General features: G+C 57.4%; 1 protein-coding gene across 2 annotated transcripts in view; it reads right to left on the bottom strand.

Moving 5' to 3' along the window:
• Positions 1–258: 258 nt before the first annotated feature.
• The window catches only part of PLS3 (plastin 3), a 43519-nt gene continuing 22092 nt past the window's right edge, over positions 259–21685 (bottom strand). Inside the window, exons 2-18 of one of the 2 annotated variants that reach the window (XM_038748315.1) lie at positions 19424–19533; positions 18606–18691; positions 13096–13259; positions 9074–9203; positions 8610–8742; positions 8050–8131; positions 7712–7877; positions 7147–7289; positions 6145–6171; positions 5225–5320; positions 4680–4875; positions 4391–4469; positions 3403–3517; positions 2605–2738; positions 2100–2223; positions 1850–1974; positions 259–1576 (exon numbers count right to left, since the gene is read on the bottom strand). In XM_038748315.1, the coding sequence (XP_038604243.1) occupies positions 1444–1576; positions 1850–1974; positions 2100–2223; positions 2605–2738; positions 3403–3517; positions 4391–4469; positions 4680–4875; positions 5225–5320; positions 6145–6171; positions 7147–7289; positions 7712–7877; positions 8050–8131; positions 8610–8742; positions 9074–9203; positions 13096–13259; positions 18606–18672 (1914 nt within the window). In that variant the 5' untranslated portion in view covers positions 18673–18691; positions 19424–19533 and the 3' untranslated portion in view covers positions 259–1443. The remainder of the gene's footprint in view (positions 1577–1849; positions 1975–2099; positions 2224–2604; positions 2739–3402; positions 3518–4390; positions 4470–4679; positions 4876–5224; positions 5321–6144; positions 6172–7146; positions 7290–7711; positions 7878–8049; positions 8132–8609; positions 8743–9073; positions 9204–13095; positions 13260–18605; positions 18692–19423; positions 19534–21685) is intronic. The other variant, XM_038748314.1, reaches the window with a different exon arrangement.

Genomic DNA, 21685 nt, shown 5'->3' with positions numbered 1-21685 from the left:
CCTAATGGAGGGGACCCAGGCCTGGGGGGTGAGGGCACCCGCATTCTCATCCCGGCTCCACCACTGGCTCGTTCTCTCATCCCGGACAAGTCACGACTTCTCTATGCCTTGGTGTCCTCATCTGTAAAATGGGGATTCAATAACCCTTCTCCCTCCCACCTAGACTGTGAGCCCCAAGTGGAACAGGGGCTGCGTCCGACCTGATGATTTCCTATCTCCCCGGCGCTCGGTACAGCTCGGCCCATGACACCACAATGATTGATACTGTAATTATTATGTTTTTACTTCAATGGATATGATGCCACCATGCTACAGCAGCAGCAGCAGCAGGAGGGAGTCCAAGGCTGAGGAGCAGCGGCCCCGCCGGGATACCCGGCCGGCGGTGGCCGCCCCCGCTCCGGGTTCCATGTGGTGTAAAAATAATTTCATCTCTTTTCCCTGGAGGCTCCTAGTCGACCCGCTGGCTCTGCCGCCTCCGTACCCTCCCTCCACCCCCCAACAACCCCTCTCCGACTCATTCCAGTTAAGCAAGGGACCGAACTCGGACCAACGGTGGACATAAAGCTCGGACCTCCAGGTTTCACCGAGCGGGGATGTGGGGACCCCGGGGTGTCTCCAAATGGGGATGTGGGGACCCTGAGCAGGGGTGGGGGTCTCGGCTGGAAACGCCTGGGTGTTAGCTGATACCGAGAAGACGCAGCGCAAAGGACTCCCTCATTATGCCGGGGAGGAGGTCAGGGCCAGGGGCGGGGCAAGGGCCCAGAGCCGGCCTTGAGGGTCGGTGTGGGCAGGATGGGGGGTGGGGTGCAGGCCGGGAGGAAGCCGCCAAGATCCCGTGGCCAAGCTGGGGGCCGGCCCGCCCACTGCCACCGGCCCCCGTGGGTGGATGCTCGACCCCATCGGGCCCCGACCCTCCAGGGGAGGTGGGGGGGTTGTGGGTGTGGGGGTTGGCAGAGGGCTGGCCCCCACCACCTTCAAGCCAGCTCCTGAAGAGGCGGGGCCAGGCAAGGTAGGGCAAGGGCAAATGAAGGGAGCGCCGGGGGCCACGAGACAGCCATGACAGGGACGGGGCTAAGAGGGCAGGGTCCGGTGGCCGCTCCTGCCAACCGGCCAGCCACCGGGTCTGGGCCCGGATGGGGAGGGGACACAAGGATCTTGTTTCGCAAAGCAAAACTCAAAAGTCCTTTCAACGCTGACAGTTCTCAAGCCTTGGCACAGCCTTTCGGGCTGGAAACAGCCCCCAGAATACGTGGGCACGCCCACGTGGGTATGCACCTGGGTATGCATACAGGCACACATGGGTGGGGACCCGTGGGCACACAGGCGCACGAGGGCACGCGCTCAGGCATGCGGGCACATGTTGGCAGGCACTGGGTCTGTGGGGGAGGGGGAGCAGGGGCGGGAAGGGCAGTGGGGGAGTTGGGAGGGGTCAGCCGGCCCCGCCTATGCCCGCTTCATGCCCCGCCCCATCAGACAGGCAAACACGGTCATGACCATCTTGGGCTTGACCTCCACCAGGTCCTCGGGCAGTGCGTACACTCGGGCGCCGATCCTCCGGGCCATGGACACGGCATACCTGCATGGGCACGGGATCACTGGTCAGCCTCGGCCAACCCCAACCCCTGCCTTGGGTGGGTCATGGCTGGACCCAGGGGTCACAAGCGCCAAAGGGGCAGATTTGGGAGCCAAACATGCATGCGCGCACACTCATATTCTCTCTCTCTCTCTCCCGCCCCACCCCGCGCCGGGGCCAGACATTTACGGTTCACCCACCCACCATGACCTGCAAGTCCAACTCTTTCCCAGGGCTGCAGGGAGCCTCCACCCCCACCCTCGTCCCACTGCTCACCGAGCATTGCTGTGCTTGTCGTCGTCACTGAGGGTGCCCGTCTTGACAAGGTCATAGTTGATACAGCCAGGCTGGATGGCGTCGATCAGGTCCACCACCGCAAGGCTGGAGCTGATGGCTTTGTCCTGTGGGCAGGGCCGCGGGGGCGGGGTTTGAGTCCCGAGTCCCCTCCCCCCGGCTCCTGGAGGTCCCAGCTGCTTGGCTGGTCTGGCCCCCACATAAACAATGCACAAGCCGGACGGGACCTCACCTTGAAGCTCTGGATGGAGGTGGATTTCCCGGCTTCGCCCAGCGTCCGGTTGACCCAGGTGACGATGATATCATCATTGGCTTTCTGGCCATCGCCGAGGTCTTCGAGCACGTTCAGGGTGTACCTGAGGGTAGTGGGGGTCACCTGGACACTCCCTGACACCGGGCCCTCTGACTACGGCCCATCTCGGAGGTCTGACTGTCCTAAAGCCACACTTGGGGAGGGCAACACTTCTCCCATTGCCCCCATCCTGCTCGGCCGCATCTTGTATCTACTCCAGTGCTTAGAGCAGTTCCTGGCACATGGTAAGTACTTAACAAATACCATAATTATTATTATTATTATTATAATTCCCAGCAGTTCCTGCCCTGCCACAGCACCTGGGATGGTCAGCTCTCAGTACACACACACACACACCATCCCCTCCACCCCTCCCAGCCCCACCCACGGGGTGTCAATGGGGTGAATCCTGGGGCATTTCAAGGATACCGGCAGGGTACCCTACCGTCTCATCAACTGCCAGACCACAGCCAGTGTCAGGGTTGGATTCCCATCATTCAGGTCCTGCCCACCGATGCCAACCAGCGAGAATTTGGCCGGGTTCTTGCCCAGGTCCACGGCATAGTTACAGTTCTCCAGCTGTGGGACCGCGCACACGGACACACAGTCAGGCACACAGAGACACAGACCCGCAGAGGTGCCGAGACACAGACACACAGAGATGCAAAGACAGATGCAGTCATGCAGAGATACGCAGAGACACAGACCCACAGAGTCACAAAGACACAGACACAAAAAAAAGACCAGACAGACACAAGCATTTAGGTTGGTTAAGAACAAAAGAGTTCCCCTTCTCTCTCCCTCCACCCCTTCAGACAATCAACTGGCTGTACCCTGGGCTGGGGAAGGAAAGTAGGGGATAAAAGGGGGGTAGATGAAGGGCGAGGAGATGAGGAAGGGGAGAGAGGACAGAGTTTGTAAATTCCTTTAGAACAGGGATTGTGTCTACAGCCTCTGTTGACCGCCCCAAAGTACTTCATACAGTTCTCTCCACAGAGTAGGGGCTCAGTTAATGACAAAAATAATAACAACAATGATAACAATAAAATTGTATGTGTTAAGTACTTCTGTGTGCCAACCACTGTACTAAGCAATGGGGTAAGTATAGGTTGATCAGGTTGGACAAGGTCCCTGTTGCACATGGGGCTCACAGTCGATTGACTAATTGGCAGGGAGAAGCTGGAGAGGGGAAGTGGGGAGAGCACAGTGGTGGGGGAGGGGGGGCCAGGACAGGATTACGCACCTTTTTCATGTTGGCCCCAAGCTTGGGGTACGGGGGCTTGTTGACTTTGGTCCAGTCGACGGGGACTTTGATCCTCTCATACAGCTGCAGGATGACCAGGGCATCCTGCAAGTCCCTTAAGGGGACGAGGGGGTGGAGGGGGGCTCAGAGCAGGGCCTCGATGGCCCCCACAGGCAATATTGCAGAAGATGCCCCCAGCCCCTCATGCCCACCCTGCGCCCCCGTAGACAGAGAAGAGCTGCTACTGGTCCAGCCGGGCTCCTGTCCACTGCCCAGTAGAGAGTATGAGGACGAGGGCTGGGAAGTGGGAAGTCCCGGGTTCTAGTAGTGGCTCCACCCAGCCTGCTGTGCCCACTGGCACATCCCAGCACCTCTCTGAGCCTCTGCTTCCTCATCTATCCAATGGGAAGGATGGACAGAAACCCTGCACTCTGCGAACTGGTCCTCAGGGTGCCCTTGGATCTTGGGGAGAGCGCTGAGCTCTGCTTTGTCTTTCAGGATTGGGGGACTCAATGTTCTGGGGCTTGGCTGCCTCCTGGCTTAGTGGTGTTTCCACAGCACCGCCAGTATCCCCAGCCCACCAAACCCGGGAAGGGGGGAAGCCGAGACAGTGTGGATTCGGGGAAGGGGAGTGGGGAATGGACAAGAGTCGCTAGTTTCTGTTTCTGGGAATTCCAAGTATTTATGCCTGAGGGTAACAGGGGCCTGGGACGCATGCACGCGGGGGGGGGGGGGGGGGGGGGGGGGGGTGTGTGTGTGTGTGTGTGTGTGTGTGTGTGTGTGTGTGTGTGTGTGTGTGTGTGTGTGTGTGTGTGTGTGTGTGTGTGTGTGTGTGTGTGTGTGTGTGTGTGTGTGTGTGTGTGTGTGTGAGAGAGAGAGAGAGAGAGAGAGACATGAGATGGCAGGCTCTCTCTGCCCACCTCTAGCCCTCCCCTCTGGGGACTACCCTCCTTGGGACCCGCACCCACAACCCCAGGCCCCCACTCACCCGTACAGATGATTGACGTGGGGACTCACTCCCAGAGAGTTCATCCAGTTGCGGAAAGTCCTCTCTTCTCGGGTCTCCCCTGCCAAGCCAACGCAGTGAGTCCCGAGCCCCCAAACCTGGGCCCAAACTGTGTACGGCTCCACCCCTCCACCCGGCCAGGCCCAGGAGGCCCTGGAAGTGTGAGCTCCAAAACCCTCAGCCCCGGGAGGAACGAGCTGGCAATGGGGATGTGCAATTAGGAGGGAGGGGCCGTGGGGTTAAGAGGGGCCAAGGTCCACATGGTGATCACCTTCCAGCAGTGTCCAGTCGATGTCCTGGCTGTCAGGCTTAGTGAGCGCCGGGTACTTATTGAACAGGTTGGCCACAAAGGCCAGGTTCAGCTTGGGGTTGCCGCTGACCACGTCTGTGGGGGTGACGAACTGTCGGCAGCCCAGCCGGTCCGCTTGCTGCAGCATGAGCTCGGCCCGCAGCAAGTCGTCCTTCTCCTGGGGGTGACGGGGGCCGGGTAAGGACATCCCCTGCCCACCTGCCCCCCGCCCACCTGCTGCAGCATGAGCTCAGCCCTCAGCAGGTCATCCTTCTCCAGGGAGGGAGAGCATCCAGCTGAGAACACTCACTGCCCCTTGCCCGCTGGCCTGCCCACCTTCCCCCATGCTACAGCACAAGGTCTGTCTTCTGCCAGAGGTCCTCCTCCTAGGAGGGAGAGCGGCTAGCTGAGGATACCCATTCAGGCGTGCTGCCCACACAGAGAGCAAAATCCTGGGCACCTGCCACGGGGGCAGCCAGCAAACACCATCACCCTCACGGATGCCGGGGTTGGGGCGGCAAACTTACGGCAAACCCGGACATGCTGATGGCGATCGGGGTCTCGCCTTCCTTCTGGCCCTTGGGGGCAATCTGGTTCAGGATGTGGAAGTAGGCCCGGGAATCCTGTGGGGAAGCACAGGGTCAGTCATTCCCTCTGGCCCCGGGCCAGTCCCCCGCGTTTACTATTCTCTTCATTTTATTAATGATGTGTATATAATAATAATAATAATAACAATGATATTTATTAAGCGCTTACTATGTGCAAAGCACTGTTCTAAGCACTGGGGAGGTTACAAGGTGAGCAGATTGTCCCACGGGGGGCTCACAGTTTTAATGCCCATTTTACAGATGAGGTAACTGAGGCACAGAGAAGTTAAGTGACTTGCCCAGAGTCACACAGCTGACAATTGGCGGAGCCGGGGTTTGAACCCATGACCTCTGACTCCAAAGCCCAGGCTCTTTCCACTGAGCCACGCTGCTTCAAATACTGTTCAAAGCGCTGGGGAGGTCACAAGGAGATCAGGTTGTCCCACGGGGGGCTCAAAGTCTTCATCCCCATTTTACAGATGAGGGAACTGAGGCACAGAAAAGTGAAGTGCCTTGCCCAAAGTCACACAGCTGACAATTGGCAGAGGCGGGATTCGAACCCATGACCTCCGACTCCCAAGCCTGTGCTTGTTCCACTTAGCCACGCTGCTTCTCAATGATATAGCCATCATTCTATTTATTCTGATGGCATTGACACCTGTCAACCTGTTTTGTTTTGTTGTTTGTCTCCCCCTTCTAGACTGTGAGCCCGTTGTTGGGTAGGGACCATCTGTTGCCGACTTGTACTTCCCAAGCGCTTAGTACAGTGCTCTGCACACAGTAAATGCTCAATAAATACGATTGAATGAATGAATGAATGAATGAATGAATGAATGGGCCTCAGGCCAGCCCCTGTGTACCTTCACCGAGTTACTGAAGTCACCCAGCTGGGTGGGCGGGGGAGAGAGCAAGCAAGGGAGCAGGGTGGAAGGCAGCAGTCCGGAAGCAAGAGAAAGAGAGAGAGAGAATGCACAATTCATTCAATCATATTTATTGAGCACTCACTGCGTGCAAAGCACTGTACTAAGAGTTTGGTTATCCAGCCTGGGGTGACCATCCAGGGCCTCTGTTGCTCCACTGAGGGGCAACATGTGGACCCAGGCTCCAGCCCCGCAGACGACAGGACTACCCGTCGGAATGGCAAAGTGCCAGGGATGTGGATCATGAAGATGCACACAGAAGCACCCATGAAACACGCACAAACATGAACTCCCCATTCTCTCAGAGGCCCAGAAGCCCCCACACCACAGCTCTGGGTGTGCAGGGCCTGCAGAGTTTTCTCCGCTAATAGGCGGTAATCCGAGAGGGGCAGCAGCTGAACTTGGAGTGAGGGGTTTCCTGCAGCATCACCCCTCACCCTCTGCTCCGCCGTCCCCTGGCCACCTCTCCGCTCTTTCCACGGCAGATCCCATGGACAGGAGCAAGGATTCCCTGCAGTGCGTTGGTGGGCATCAATGTCCACACACGTGTGTGTGCATGCACGTGAATACCGGATGCCCTTGCTGGCACGAGGTGGACAGACTGGGGTGAATGGCAGGGGCATCTACTAAGCAGCTGTGGGACCCCACTGCCACCGTCCAGCAGGGGAGGAGAAGCAGGGAAGGGGATGAGGGCTTCATGGGGTGAGCTGGGAAGCCAGACCAGCCTTCTGCCCATGTGACCATTTCCTTGTGTCTATTCCTGGGTCTGTGCTGGGGAGGGGTCCCTGGGACAGCTGAGGAGACTTGGCTCAGGAAGGTTGGACCCTGAAACCCCCAGCAAAGGGCTGGTGGGGTGTGTGTGTGTGCACGTGTGCGAGCGTGTGTGCGTGCGTGTGGTACTGTTGTTTTGTGTGTGCCCATCCCCCAGGCCGGGCAGCCCACCTTGATGTCTGAGCTAAAGTTGGAGATCTTGGTCCAGCCCGAGTTCTCCAGGTGGAAGTTGGCCCAGCGCAGCAACAGCTCTTCGGGCGACAGCTTCATCAGCTCCTCCAGCGTCTCCCCTTCGCGCAGCAGGGCCGCCAGTGCTGGGGAGACCGTGGCACCGCCGTCAGTGCCGCCTTCCACCCCGGCCCCCAGTCCCCCCGAGATCCCTTCCCTCTTAACCTGCTGAGCACCCCCAGCCCCCCATACAGTGCAGCAACCACCCGCACCAAAGCCACGAGAAGACGGACATCTCCTTCTCTGGCCGGGGGCGGCATGGATAGGGCAGAGGTGGAATTAGACTTGATGGGGGTGGACGGTGGGGGAGGGGGGCACCAGGCGGCAGTGTGGACAGAGTGGATGGATGAGGGGGCGGTGGTCACCGTGGATGGCAACAGGCAGGGCCCAGCCACATCATCCCTTCTGGGCTCTTGGGCCAGAAGGGGCCCATTCTGGCCATCCCACGGGCTGCTCAAAACCCTCCGCCCCCGCCCCCAGCCCACCAGCGGCTAAAGGGTTCTGGCACCTTCGTTGCGGCTGAGCTCGATGTCGGCAAACAGCCCAATCTTAATGATCTGCCAGAGCAGCCCCAGCACCAGGTGCGGCTTCCCGGCCCGCAGGTCCTCCGCGCCGATGTTGACCACGTGGCAGCCAATCGCCGAGGCCGAGTTCAGGGCCAGGTTCAGGTTCTCCTGGGGTGGGATGGCAGAGTGACCACTGGCTTGGGACACCGGACCCCGGGGGAGAGGGGAAGCCCAGCACGCGGCAGTCCGGCTGATCCAAAACAGACCGGGCAGGCAAGTAGGGCAGGCCTCACGCCACCCCACCCTCCACCCCTACGGTCCAGCGGCAGTCGGAACCCACCTGGACGATAAACGGAGTCAGCTTCTTCGTGTGGATGGCCCGCTCGTCGATGGTGTCGGGCACAGAGAGGTTGATCATTTTACTGAGGAAGAGAGTGGGGTAGGAGGGGCCCCGACAGCAAACCCTCAGCCCACCTCGGGGCCGAGCCCGGTCAAACCCCAGTGCCCCGCATCACCACTGCGCCTTCCCCAAGGAAGGAACTGGACCCACCGCTGCTGGGGGATGGGGAGGGGATGCTGTAGGGAGCGGTCCAGGCGTTGCTGGGGCCCAGGGGTCAGCACGGCACTCTGCCCCCAGTCAGAGCCCAGAACGGCATTCAGCACACACAGAAAATACCCTATACTGCACACTGACGGATCGAGTCCTCTCCTCTAGACTGTAAGCTCGTTGTGGGCAGGGAATGTGTCTGTTGATTGTTATTTTGTGCTCTCCCAAGAGCTTAGTACAGTGCTCTGCACACTGTAAGGACTCAATAAATAGGATTGAATGAATGAATGAATCTCGCCCCCCGGCCAGAGCAGCAGCCCCAGTGCCCAGCAGCCGGCCCCACCGCCCCTCACCAGAGGACGATCCCGTCTCCGACGGCCCTGAACAGGTCATCCGTGTTGGGGTTCATGGGGATCACGTGGCGGCAGTCTCCATCGTTTTCCAGCGCATTGTTGACCCAGTTCACGAAGGCGAATTTCTCCTCCTCTACAGCCGGGCACAGACGGAGCGGTCAACACGCCAGGCATGGGTGCGGGGCCAGGAACCGGGTCCAGTGAAATGGACCGGGGCACCAGGTTCAGCGGCCGGGCATGATGGACTGGGTGCACCATATCCGCCAAGGTGCCCAGATTAGACTCCAGCCTGGCCCAGATACCCACCGTGAAGGACCCGTTGGCCACCTCTCACCTTATGGCCCACCCTGCTCAGACCGGCTGCCTGCGCCTCCTCCCCCAGGTGCCCCTTGGCTATCTAGACCACCACACCCTGCCCAGAGTTGTCTCAGACTATGTGCCCCCCGCCCCCTGCCCCACCGCACCCGAATAGGAATGCTGGGTGCCCTCGCTGGAGAGTTCGGACGTGCCCCCCAGTGCACAGATCCCCTCCTTCCTGTTGATGGCTTTGCGGAAGGTCTTGGCGATGTCGCTGCTCTTCACCTCCTGGAAAATCTGTAACGTAATGATGGCCGTCAGCCCGTGGTGCCCCACCCCTTCTTTCTCCTCCTCCTCCTCCCCGCCTCCTGCCTGACCACAGTCGGGGACCAGAGCCAGCTGACAGCTCCGGCCTGCCGGGGAGGAACCTTGGACCACTTGAAGCCAAACGTCAAAGAGGAAGACCAGACACTTCCTGAAGGAGAGTGCATCCACCCTGGGGCTGTGGAGTTCAAAATCAGGGTCCCAGGCATCCTCTGAGAGCAGCACGAGCCAAACCACTGACAGCAAACACTTGTTGGGTTGGTGGGTGGGGGAAGAAGGGAAGGCAAGGGGAGCTCGAGGGCGAAGGAGCCGTGGCACAAGCGCAAGAGTGTGCACCTCCTCCCCCGACCTTCACCATGAAGGAACTGCAGAACCAGGGGAAGGGTCCGACCTAGATTTCCTGATGGGAACGTCACCCCCACCACAATGGGCAACTGAGGAGGAGGAAGGCAGTGCGGCCGCAAGAGAGAGTGGGGGCTGGGAATGGAGATAGGAGTTGGAGCCCCACCTCCACCCCAGTCTTCTGGGTGACCTTGGCCGAGTAATGGAACCTCTCTGGGCCTCATCAAGCGCTTAGTACGGTGCTCTGCACACAGTAAGCGCTCAATAAATACGATTGATTGATTGATCAGTTCAATGGGGAGTCAGCACAGGTTCTCTCTCCTGCCCTCTTAGATCAGGAGACATTGCAGAGCCCAGGACTTGGTCCCCAGTGAGGGCCTACTGGTCCCCCCGAGGCCATGTCATAACCGATCAATCACTGACCGACAGTAAGAGGTCAGTGCACTGACTGTATGAGATGGGGCCCGGAGGGCCACGCTGGGCCAGAGGGCCGACTAGGCGGCCGGATTTGGGCTGACCCAGGCTGATTGGCAGCCCGCCCCCTGGCAGGACATAGTGCTGGGTTGGCAGGCAGGCAGGAAGCCGTGCTCCCGCCCGTGGACGCCCCAGCCCACCTCGCCCACACCACAGCCCAGCTGGGCATGACAAGCAGCGGATCTCCAGACTCTGACAGTCCCTGCCCTGAGGGCTCTGCCCAGCTTCCAGCCCATCCCAGTGAGCTCAGGGACCAGCTTGCTCGAGGGGGCGGGGGTGGGCACGCTCAGGGGTGGGGGCCAGGGCCTGGCTTCTCTTTGTGCACAAAACAGCAGTGTGAGAAGCAGTGTGACTCAGTGGAAAGAGCACGGGCTTTGTAGTCAGAGGTCATGGGTTCAAATCCCAGCTCTGCTGACTGTCAGCTGTGTGACTTTGGGCCAGTCACTTAACTTCTCTGGGCCTCAGTTACCTCATCTGTAAAATGGGGATTAAGACTGTGAGCCCCACGCGGGACAACCTCATCACTTTGTAACCGCCACAGTGCTTAGAACAGTGCTTTGCACATAGTAATCCTAATCCTCCTCGACCTCTCAGCTGCCTTTGACACTGGACCACCCCCTTCTCCTCAACACGCTATCCAACCTTGGCTTCACAGACTCTGTCCTCTCCTGGTTCTCCTCTTATCTCTCCGGCCATTCATTCTCAGTCTCTTTTGCAGGCTCCTCCTTCCCCTCCCATCCTCTTACTGTGGGGGTTCCCCACGATTCAGTTCTTGGTCCCCTTCTGTTCTCGATCTACACTCACTCCCTTGGTGACCTCATTCGCTCCCATGGCTTCAACTATCATCTCTACGCTGATGACACCCAAATCTACATCTCTGCCCCTGCTTTCTCCCCCTCTCTCCAGGCTCGCATCTCCTCCTGCCTTCAGGACATCTCCATCCGGATGTCTGCCCGCCACCTCAAACTCAACATGTCCAAGACTGAACTCCTTGTCTTCCCTCCCAAACCCTGCCCTCTCCCTGACTTTCACATCACTGTTGACGGCACTACCGTCCTTCCCGTCTCACAAGCCCACAACCTTGGTGTCATCCTCGACTCCTCTCTCTCATTCACCCCTCACATACAAGCCGTCAACAAAACCTGCCGGTCTCAGCTCCGCAACATTGCCAAGATCCGCCCTTTCCTCTCCATCCAAACCGCTACCCTGCTCGTTCAAGCTCTCATCCTATCCCGTCTGGACTACTGCGTCAGCCTCCTCTCTGATCTCCCATCCTCATGTCTCTCCCCACTTCAATCCATACTTCATGCCGCTGCCCGGATTGTCTTTGTCCAGAAACGCTCTGGGCAGTGGCTACCAATCAATCTGTGCATCAGGCAGAAACTCCTCACCCTCGGCTTCAAGGCTGTCCATCCCCTCGCCCCCTCCTACCTCACCTCCCTTCTCTCCTTCTACAGCCCACCCCGCACCCTCCGCTCCTCTGTCGATAACCTCCTCACCGTACCTCGTTCTCGCCTGTCCCGCCATCGACCCCCGGGCCTGGAATGCCCTCCCTCTGCCCATCCGCCAAGCTAGCTCTCTTCCTCCCTTCAAGGCCCTACTGAGAGCTCACCTCCTCCAGGAGGCCTTCCCAGACTGAGCCCACTCCTTCCTCTCCCCCTCGTCCCCCTCTCCATCCCCACCGTCTTACCTCCTTCCCTTCCCCACAGCACCTGTATATATGTATACATGTTTGTACATATTTATTACTATATTTACTTATTTATTTTACTTGTACATATCTATTCTATTTATTTTATTTTGTTAATATGTTTGGTTTTGTTCTCTGTCTCCCCCTTCTAGACTGTGAGCCCACTGTTGGGTAGGGACTGTCTCTATGTGTTGCCAACTTGTACTTCCCAAGCGCTTAGTACAGTGCTCTGCACACAGTAAGCGCTCAATACGATTGATTGATTGATAGTAAATGCTTAATAAATGCCATCATATTATTATTATTATTATTAACAAGGTGTGGAAAAGCGGCTCGTGGGGAGGCGAGGAGGGATGAGGTAGGGGGAAGGAGGGACAACTGGGAGGAGCAAGGGGGAAGAGGCATCCCTGAGCTGAATCACTGAATCACTTCCTGTCAGGCCGGGCTGGCAAAGTTGGGACTTCCAAATCACCAGCTGCTTCCGGAGGCAAATGCCTTAGGCAAATTGGGCTCAGATTTTCGGCCCCTGCTTGAGAAACTCTTCCCACCCAGCCCCTTGACACAGGCCCCTATCTCTCTCATCTCCTCACACTCTTCCATTCACCTGGGGGCCCCAACCCTGCAGCTGTCTGCATCTGTGCACAGGAACCATCCGTGTATGCAGGCCGGCTCAAGGGGACAATCACACCTTCTAGATTGGAAGCTTTTCTTTTATGGTATTTGCTAAGCACTTACTATATGCCAGGCACTGCACTAAGCACCGGGGTATATACAAGCTAATCAGGTTAGACACAGTCCATATCCCACATGGGGCTCACAGTCTTAATCCTCATTTTACAGATGAGGAAACTGAGGCACAGAGAAGTGAAGTGACTTGCCCAAGAACCCAGCTCCTTCTGACTCTCAAGCCCAAGTTCTATCCACTAGGCAATGCTGCTTTTCTGGAGGGCAAAGACCCAGTCTACTAATTGTTCTGTGCTTGCCCAAGTGCTTATACAGTGCTCTGCACACAGTAAACACTCAATGAATAATAATAATAATAATGCTATTTGTTAATCGCTTTATTATGTGCAGGCACTATACTAAGCGCTGGGGTTGGAGACAAGCAAATCAGGATGGACATAGTCCCCGACCCACATGGGGCTCACATTCTCGATCCCCATTTTACAGATGAGGTAACTGAGGCACAAAGAAGTGAAATGACTTGCCCAGAGTCACACAGCAGACAAGTGGTGAGCCAGGATTAGAACCCATTACCAGGTGCAGGGCCGAGGCCAGGAGCCTGGTCAGGACAGGGCGGGGGGGGGGGGGGGGGGGGGGGGGGGGGGGGGGGCGGAGGCAGTGGTCCGGGGCACTCACGGAGACGAACTCGTCGAAGCTGATTCTGCCGTCCTGGTTCTTGTCGCCATCCAGCACGAGTTTCTGGATGATCTCCCGCACCTTGTAGCCCGGCAGTGGCAGGTTGGCCTCCTTGAACAGCTCGTGGAGCTCATAGTCACAGATGAACCCGTTGCTGTTGAGATCTGGAGGAAGATTAACCATCTGCATCGCCCAAAACCCCGGGCCCCTCAGGGGTCGTTTTCATCATCCACACCGCTGTACTGGGCACAGCCAGTCTGCAGAGCGCTGTACTGATGCCTGTCTGCAGAGCACTGTATGGGGCACCCGCTCATGGTAGAATGCTTTTACTGGGCATAGAATATCCACTGAGCACCGTACTGGGCACCGAATGTCCGCAGAGGGCTAGGCTGAGTCCCTCCCATAGGCACACTCGAGATGCTTAATGTATTCAGAGGAAGAGCCTGGAGTCAGAGGATTTGGGCTCTGGTGCTTTTGGCTTTCTGTATGATCTTAGACAAGTCACTTAAGCTCTCTGTGCCTCGGTTTCCTCATCTGTAAAATGGGGATAATAATCCCTGCTCCTCCCTGACTCACAGGGATGTTGTGACGATAAACTGAGATAAGGAATTTCAAAGGCTCTGGGAAAATGAACAGAGAGCTTTGCAATTCAAAGTATTAAATCCTGATGAACCAGGACGGGGAGAAAGGGAGGAAAGGCAGGGAGGGGGAGGGAAGGAGGAAGGGGAAGATGAGGGAAAAGGAGAAGAGGAAAAGGGGAAGGAAGGGGGAAGGAGGAGGCGGATGGGGTGGAGGAGGAGGAAGAGGAAGCTACAGTGGAGATGGTGGCGGCCTGGGAATGAGAAGGGAACATAAAACCACACTAAGAACCCCAGGACTGGGCTCCATCTCCTTAGAGCTTCTAATTAGGGGACAGTCCTGCCTTCAACACAACCCAAGTTCGGTGAGGAGGTGTCCCTCCACTGAATCCCATGGGGAGACGAATTGACGGGCACGTTGGGGGTCGGGCACTATCTGGGGGCCAGGGAGCAGCAGAGGAGGAGAGAAGGGGAGAATGCTAGACAGGTAGTGGCTCCATTCATTCATTCAATCATATTTATTGAGCACTTATTGTGTGCAGAGCACTGTACTAAGCGCTTGGGAAGTACAAGTCAGGTGCGATTCATAGGTTGACAGGCAACCACTAGAGATTTTTGAGGAGGGGACTGACACGCTCAGAGCTTTTCTGTACAAAGATAATCCGGGCAGCAGAGTGAAGTATAGACTGAAGCAGGGAAAGACAGGAGGATGGGAGATCAGAGAGGAGGGTGATGCAGTAATCCAGTCGGGATAGGATAAGAGATTGAACCAGCAAGGTAGCAGTTTGGATGGAGAGGAAAGGGCAGATCTTGGTGATGTTGCGGAGGTGAGACCGGCAGGTTTTGCTGATGGATTGGATGTGTGGGGTGAACGAAAGAGCAGAGTCGAGGATGACACCCAGGTTGCGGGCTTGTGATATGGGAAGGATGGTAGTGCCGTCTACAGTGATGGGAAAGTCAGGGAGAGGGCAGGGTTTGGGAGGGAAGATAAGGAGCTCAGTCTTGGACATATTGGGTTTTAAATGGTGGGCAGACATCCAGAAGGAGATGTCCTGAAGGCAGGAGGAGATACAAGCCTGGAGGGAGGGAGAAAGAGCAGGGGCAGAGATGTAGATTTGGGTGTCATCAGCATAGAGATGATAGTTGAAGTCGTGGGAGCAAGTGAGTTCACCAAGTGAGTGTAGATAGAGAACAGAAGGGGACCAAGAACTGACCCTTGAGGAACCCCTACAGTAAGCGGATGGGAGTGGGAGGAGGAGCCCACAAAGGAGACTGAGAATGAATGGCTGGAGGGATAAGAGGAGAACCAGGAGAGGACAGAATCTGTTAAGCTAAGGTTGGATAGAATGTTGAGGAGAAGGGGGTGATCCACAGTGTCGAAGGCAACTGAGAGGTCAAGGTGGCCCTGGCATGGGTCCATGGGATAGGGAATGAATCATTCTTTTATACACACACACGCACGTGCACACACACACCCACACATATTCTCAAACACTCACAAGCCCCCCCCACTCATTAACACTTGGAAGAGTTGGAGAAAGAGAAAAGTTCAGCTGAAGGCCGGACAGACCATGTCCACCTGGGTCCCAACCTCTGGGCTGTGCTCACCAGGCCAGGAGGTGGCCATACTCTGGTATTGGTGGCCTTTCAACCCCAGCCTGCCCAGCAGCCCCCTACTGCTCCCAGCAATCTCTTTCTGGGCCTCAGGGACAGCTGAGAGGACAGAACAGTGGTACCCATTCCCACAATCACTTTCACCAACTGCCCATGGGCCCAGCAGGGGCAGCAATGTGCCCGGGACTTCAGGAGCCTCGGTGATGCCCTGCCCGCAAGTCCCTGGACCCAGGTCAGGCATCAGGATGTCATGGAAATGCTCCACTGCAACACCACCTTTATGCTCACCCTTTCTCCCCCTTCCGACATCTCCAGAAGCTAGGGTGAGCAGGGATCATTATTGTCCTCATTTCTCAGATGCAGAAACCAAGGCCCAGAGAGATGAAGCGACTCTCCCGAGGTCACTGGGGGGTTCATGCCAGAATTCAATTCCGGGCCTCCTGACCCCTGGGCCCATGGTCTCTCCATCAGGCCGTGCTGCCGACAACAAGTCAGACCTATCCAACGTGCCATGAGCAGACGGTGGTGCTGCTGCTTGGGGCTTCTTCATCTGGGACTCCTGGGCCCCACTGCCCAGAAGAATCCCACCCTTGGACTTCCAGGGAAGCTGAGGGCCACCGGAGCCACCACAAATGCCAGAAAATTCACCCCGGGGCATCTAGGGGAAGTTCCTACTCCACTCTAACTCTGCCGGCCTGAGGTTGTGCTGGGTCTCCTGGGACCCCAGGACCAGAGAGTCCAGCTGCCTGGGGCAGTGGTAAGCAAAGAGGGAATGGGCAGGGCCACAGGGAGGGGGCAGGGCTCCCATCTCTTCCTTCCCCACTCCTCTAACCTGTCTTCTGGTCCCCAGGACTCTGGACACTAGCGGGGGCCTGGGACAACCGAGGAGAACACAAATAGCCAATGGGCTACGGCGGAGCAGAAGCAGGTAGCCAGGGGAACGTCTCATTAAGGCAGATACCAACAGGGCATGGAAGTAACCAGGGGACTTCCATCTCCAGTGCAAAGGGTCTGCCCGGCATCAGCCCAGACCCAGGTGGGGGTTGGACCCCTAGGGCTTCTCTTCCCTGGATTCTCTCTTAGAGTGTTTGGAGATCTGCCCTCTGGGACCCATTAAATGTTTTATTCCAAGCAATGAGGAGTGTGCCAGTCTGCCTCCCTCCATACCTCCCCGGGCCCCCAGCCCAGGAACTATAAAGTAAATAAACGGCGGGTGGGTAGGTGATCTGGACCCATGGACGTTTCAGACACACTGAGAGACGGCCTTAAAAGGAAATGGGAAATGCTTTTCTCTCCCTCCCTCCGCCCTCCTTCCTTGCCTCCTCCCATCCCTCCTCCCTCCCTCCCTCCCTGCCGTCCTGTCCCAGGCATCCTGTTATTGAAGCTATTTTAAGGCCCCGCCTGGAGCCAGCCGCCAGCCGCCAGCAGCCAGCCGCCAGCCAGCGCCCCAGTGGTTTGGATCCAGATTCAGACTCGAGGCCGCAGTCAGCCTGGCCTGGCCCGCTCTAGCCTAGGCAGGTGGGGCCAGGGCACTCTAAGTAGAGGGTTGGGGAGGGGCGGGAGGGAAGGAGACTGAAGGGATGGAGGGGGGAGAGAGAAGAGGAGGAAGGAGAAGGAAAGGGAGAGGATGGGAGAGAGATGGGGGAAAGGAGGAGAGAGGAAGAGGGAGAAGAGGGGAAAGGGGAGGAGCCGAAGACAGGCGGGGATGGAAGAGGGAGGAGCGGGTGGGAAGGAGAGCTAGCTAATCGCAACACTCATTGCAGTCGTGTCCATTCCTGTGGTGGGCGGTCAGTCCAGCTAATGGGAGGGCAGAGGGCGGCGGGGTGGACCGTGATGGGAGAGGGGGTGGACTGGATGATGTGGGGTAGGGCCATGAGGGATGGGCGGGGTGGAGCTAGGTGAAGCCCAGCAGCATCACCGGTCGCTGTAGCTCCCAAGCTACCTCAATAGAGACATCAATCAATGGTATTTATTGAGCACTTACTGTGTGTACAGCACTGTACTAAGACTTTGGGGGTGAAGGGCAGAGGTCGGGAGAGCTGTTGGAGCCTGGCATCAGGTGGGCTGGGGGTGGATGGAAGCGGGGCCGGGGGGAACACACAGAGGCCAGATAGTGGGCAGAAAGCACAGTGAGCACCACCTGACCCATCTATTCCAAACCCAAGAGACCCAGCTCCTCGTCAGTCCAGCCCGAACCCTACTCTACCTACGATGCTTGTCCATCCCCTGTCCCGGTCCAGGCTCTGAGAACCCCTTCTAGACTGTAAGCCTGGTATAGGCAGGGATTGACTCCCTCTATTGCTGTATTGTACTTTCCAAGCACTTAGTACAGTGCGTGGCACACAGTAAGACTCAATAAATACGACTGATTGAATGAATGAATGAATGAGTGAATGAACGAACCCAGAAACTAGACCCCAATTGGTCTCTCAGGGAGCCTTGGGCAGGGCTTGGCCCTAGTGGATATTTGGGCCAGCTCCGGCCTCTCGGTCTTCCATGGGGCCTTGGGCCAGTCCCCTGCCTCCCAAGCAGGTGAACTATATTTTTGGGTTTTTTTTACGGTATTTGTTATGCACTTACTTTGTGCCAGGCACTGTTCTAAGTGCTGGGGTAGATACAAGGTAATCAGATCGGGCACAGTCCCTGTCCCACATGGGGCTCACAGTCTTAATCCCTATTATACAGATGAGGGAACTGAAGCACAGAGAACTAAAACGACTTGCCCAAGGTCACAGAGCACAAAAGTGGTGGAGCTAGGATTGGAACCCAGGTCCTTCTGACTTCCAGGCCTATGCTCTAACCACTAGGCCACGCTGCTTCTCTCACGGGCTGGAAACCCCCACTCCTTCCCATTCCAGTGCTCACGTGAGGAAGACCTTCCTTATGTCCAATCACAGTCCCTCCTGCTGTAGTTTCAGCCCATTTCCTCTTATTTGGCTCCTGGGGCCACAGAAAAATCACTCTCCCTTCCCCCCTCAGCTCCTGGTCCAATCTCAGGGCAGGCAGGCCGCAGACTAGGTCAGGTTATTTGTGGGCCAGAACAGAAGCCCCCTAAAACTGAATCAGACTCCCCGTGAGGGCTGGGCCGGGCCAGACTCTCCCGAACCGGACTAGACCCTCCTCCCCTGCAGGCTGGGAAGCAGGACAGCCTCCAGGGCCCCTCCATGCCCATGTGAGGTAGCCCCGTTTCATTTCTACAGGACTCAGGAGCAGCCATTGGTTCAGTTTGGGGGACTCTTCGCAGACAGGACATCAGGCCTCCCCCGCCACCCCAGCCCCCTCCCCTCCCCAGCCCCCTTCCTGAGCTGCGCTACTCACCCACTTTGTCGAAGGCCTCACGGAGCTCCTCCAGCTCATCTTTGGAGATGTGCGCCGTGACGGCCATCACAGCGCTCGAGGAGGGCCTGGGGAACATGAACCCCAGGATGACACCATCCTCCCTGCCCCCTGATTATTCACCGCTCCAGCCACCAGTGGACCCTGAGTCTGACCATGAACAGGGACTGTAATACAGCCCGATGAGGAGGCGGCTGGCAGGAAGGTAGAGGTCAATCAGGGAAGGTCACAGAACCCGTGGCCTGGCGGATTTGGGTGATTCTGGCCCAAGAGAACAGTAGGAGGAAGAGACTGGAGATCATCAATCGTATTTATTGAGCGCTTACTGTGTGCAGAGCACTGTACTAAGCGCTTGGGAAGTACAGAGGAGGGAAAGCTAGGAGGAGTGAAGAGTGTGAACTGGGGTGGAGTGCAATAAGAGATCAGTCAATCATTGGTATTTATTGAGCGCTTACTATGTGCAGAGCACTGTACTAAGCATTTGGGAGTAACAATGACTTGTTAGACATGATCCCTGCCCACAAGGAGCTTACCACCTACTGGGGGAGGCAGACAAAATAAAATCTGGGTAGGAGAAGCAACGGACTATAAGGCGAGGTACATAAATGCTGTGGGCTGCCCCAGGGGTTGGGGGTGGGAGTGGAGTGGGGCCGGGGGGAGAGCAGTGGGCAGAGCTCAGGGGCCGGGGGAGGCTGCTGGTGCCGCTGAGCCTACCAGCCCAGTGTGCTGCCCAGCAGAGCCCAAGATAGCAAGAGTTGACCCGGCTCAAACCCCAAACCGGAGACCCCAAACCTCCTTACCTGGGCGGCGCAAACGGCGATCTTCTAAACCCCAAATCTCAACTGTTTCTCTGCTCTGGGTGGCAGCACGAGGGGACTCGTTCAGGAGCAAGGGTCAGCGTTCTCTGGATCTGTGGGGGACATGGGGCTGGTGAGGGAGGGTCTGAGGTCTCGGGGTCCGGGACAACCAGGGGTGGTCAGGGAAGGTCAGCCAATCATGGAGCTGAAGAATCCAGAGCTGCCATCAGCCTCTCCCTCCCCGGGGCAGCCTCAATTCAGTGTATTGTACCATAAGGTGTGGTGGGGGGCGGGGGCCTGCTTTGTCCCTTACTTTCCTGGCTCCCCCTCTCCCCCCCCATCCCCCTGTCTTACCTCCTTCCCTTCCCCACAGCACCTGTATATATGTATGTACATATTTATTACTCTACTTTATTTTACTTGTACATATCTATTCTATTTATTTTATTTTGTTAATATGTTTGGTTTTGTTCTCTGTCTCCCCCTTCTAGACTGTGAGCCCATTGTTGGATAGGGACTGTCTCTGTATGCTGCCAACTTGTACTTCCCAAGTGCTTAGTACAGTGCTCTGCACACAGTAAGCATTCAATAAATATGATTGATTGATTGGCTCCCCTGCCCTGCTGGGATCAGCAGTTCCACCCCACCTCACCCTTCCCCTGTTTCATGGCTTCCTAAGGAGCCCTCTCCTACTAGAGGAAGCTGGGGCCCAGAGAGGCTGTGACTAGCCCGAGCACCCCCCCCCCCCCCCACCCTCCAGCACTACTTTCTGACACCCTAAGCCTGTGCCCAGGATGGGAGCTCTGGCCTCGTGGGGGTCGGGGACAAGAACCCGGAGCAAGTGCCCCGAGTGCTCAGAGTGAGCAAGTGCCTGCAGTGCCCAGGGCGAGTGAGAGCCCAGAGTGCACAGAGCAAGTGTCCGGGGTGCCCCGAATGAGCACCGGAGCGTTGGAGTACCCAGAGCATTCAGAGCATCCAGAGAACTGGGACACTGCTGATGCCAGCGCAGGGCCCAGAGGTCCCCAACCCCGACTCCAAGGCTGTGTCCTCACGCCTGGCAAACAGGTGAGTGGGAGGATGCTTCACACTGTGCTGGGCAGGGTTTCCAAGCAGCAGGGCTGGGAAGGACCTCGGCAGTGGGGAGGGGCCCTGGCAGGATGGGGGAGGGCAACAAGGCAGGGAGACACCATTTAGAGCCTCAGGGGCGGAGCTGGGTTGGGGCGTGTCTACACTGGACTGTAAGCGCTTAGTACAGTGCTCTGCATACAGTAAGCGCTCAATACAATTGAATGAATGAATGAATGAATGGGGGGAGGGGGCAGGGCAGCACCAGGCCTGACCCGGTTGGCCCAGACCAAGGCATCCCTGTCCCTCACCTCACCCACCTCACAGATGGCACCATGACAGACAACAACACAAGGGTCACCATTCATCCCTCCAGGTGAGACAACCAGGTGACCAAGGCCAGGGTAGCCTCAGTCAGTTTCTTTTTCTTTCTTTTCTTTCTTTTCTCTCTCTCTCTCTCTCTCTCTCTCTCTCTCTCACATACACCCCCCCCCCCCCCCCCCCCACACACACACCCAAACTCACCCTCTTATTTGGAGGGAAAGGAAATCAGTGCTACCGCCTGGAACAGGCCAGTTCCTGGCCCACTCAAGTCCCTGCGGGAGGTACACACCTATGCTAACAGCACTCACCCACCGGCCCAGCACACCTTGTGGGTCAGCTGCCAGGGTCCACTTGGGCCGTGGCACCGCCCAAATCTGACCAGCTTGCAGGAGCCGAGGGCTGGGGAGGGATCACACTCAACAAGTCAGGAAGGAGCAACAAGGTTAACCCTTGATCATCCAGCAGCACAGCTCAGGGTGGAAACTCAGACCCTTCCGGTGTCCAGCAGTCACATCAGTCGAAGGCTTCCCCCCGGCTGCAAGACCCCAGAGACTTGGGGCATCTTCAGCCCGGCCAGACCCGGATGGGCAAACTGCTGGGTGAACCCAGAGCTGCTGACCAGGAAGTCTCCAAGAGGATGAATTGGGCCCTGGCCGCCCTTTTTGGCACCCACCGTCATAACAGGGGAAAAACCACCCCACACCCCTGACTCTCTGCTCTCCATCCCTGCCCTCCCTCGGTGATGCAGCACAGACTATCCCACACCCCGGACTCTTTCTTCTTTGTCCCTGACTCTCTCCAGTGACCTACCAAAGACCATCCCACACCCCTGACCCTGCCCTCTCCATTCCTGACTCTCCCCCAGCAAGGATCATC

The sequence above is a fragment of the Tachyglossus aculeatus genome, chromosome 6 (genome assembly GCF_015852505.1).
Source record: "Tachyglossus aculeatus isolate mTacAcu1 chromosome 6, mTacAcu1.pri, whole genome shotgun sequence".
Lineage (NCBI taxonomy): Eukaryota > Metazoa > Chordata > Mammalia > Monotremata > Tachyglossidae > Tachyglossus > Tachyglossus aculeatus.
This window is presented reverse-complemented; position numbering and strand designations above follow the sequence as displayed.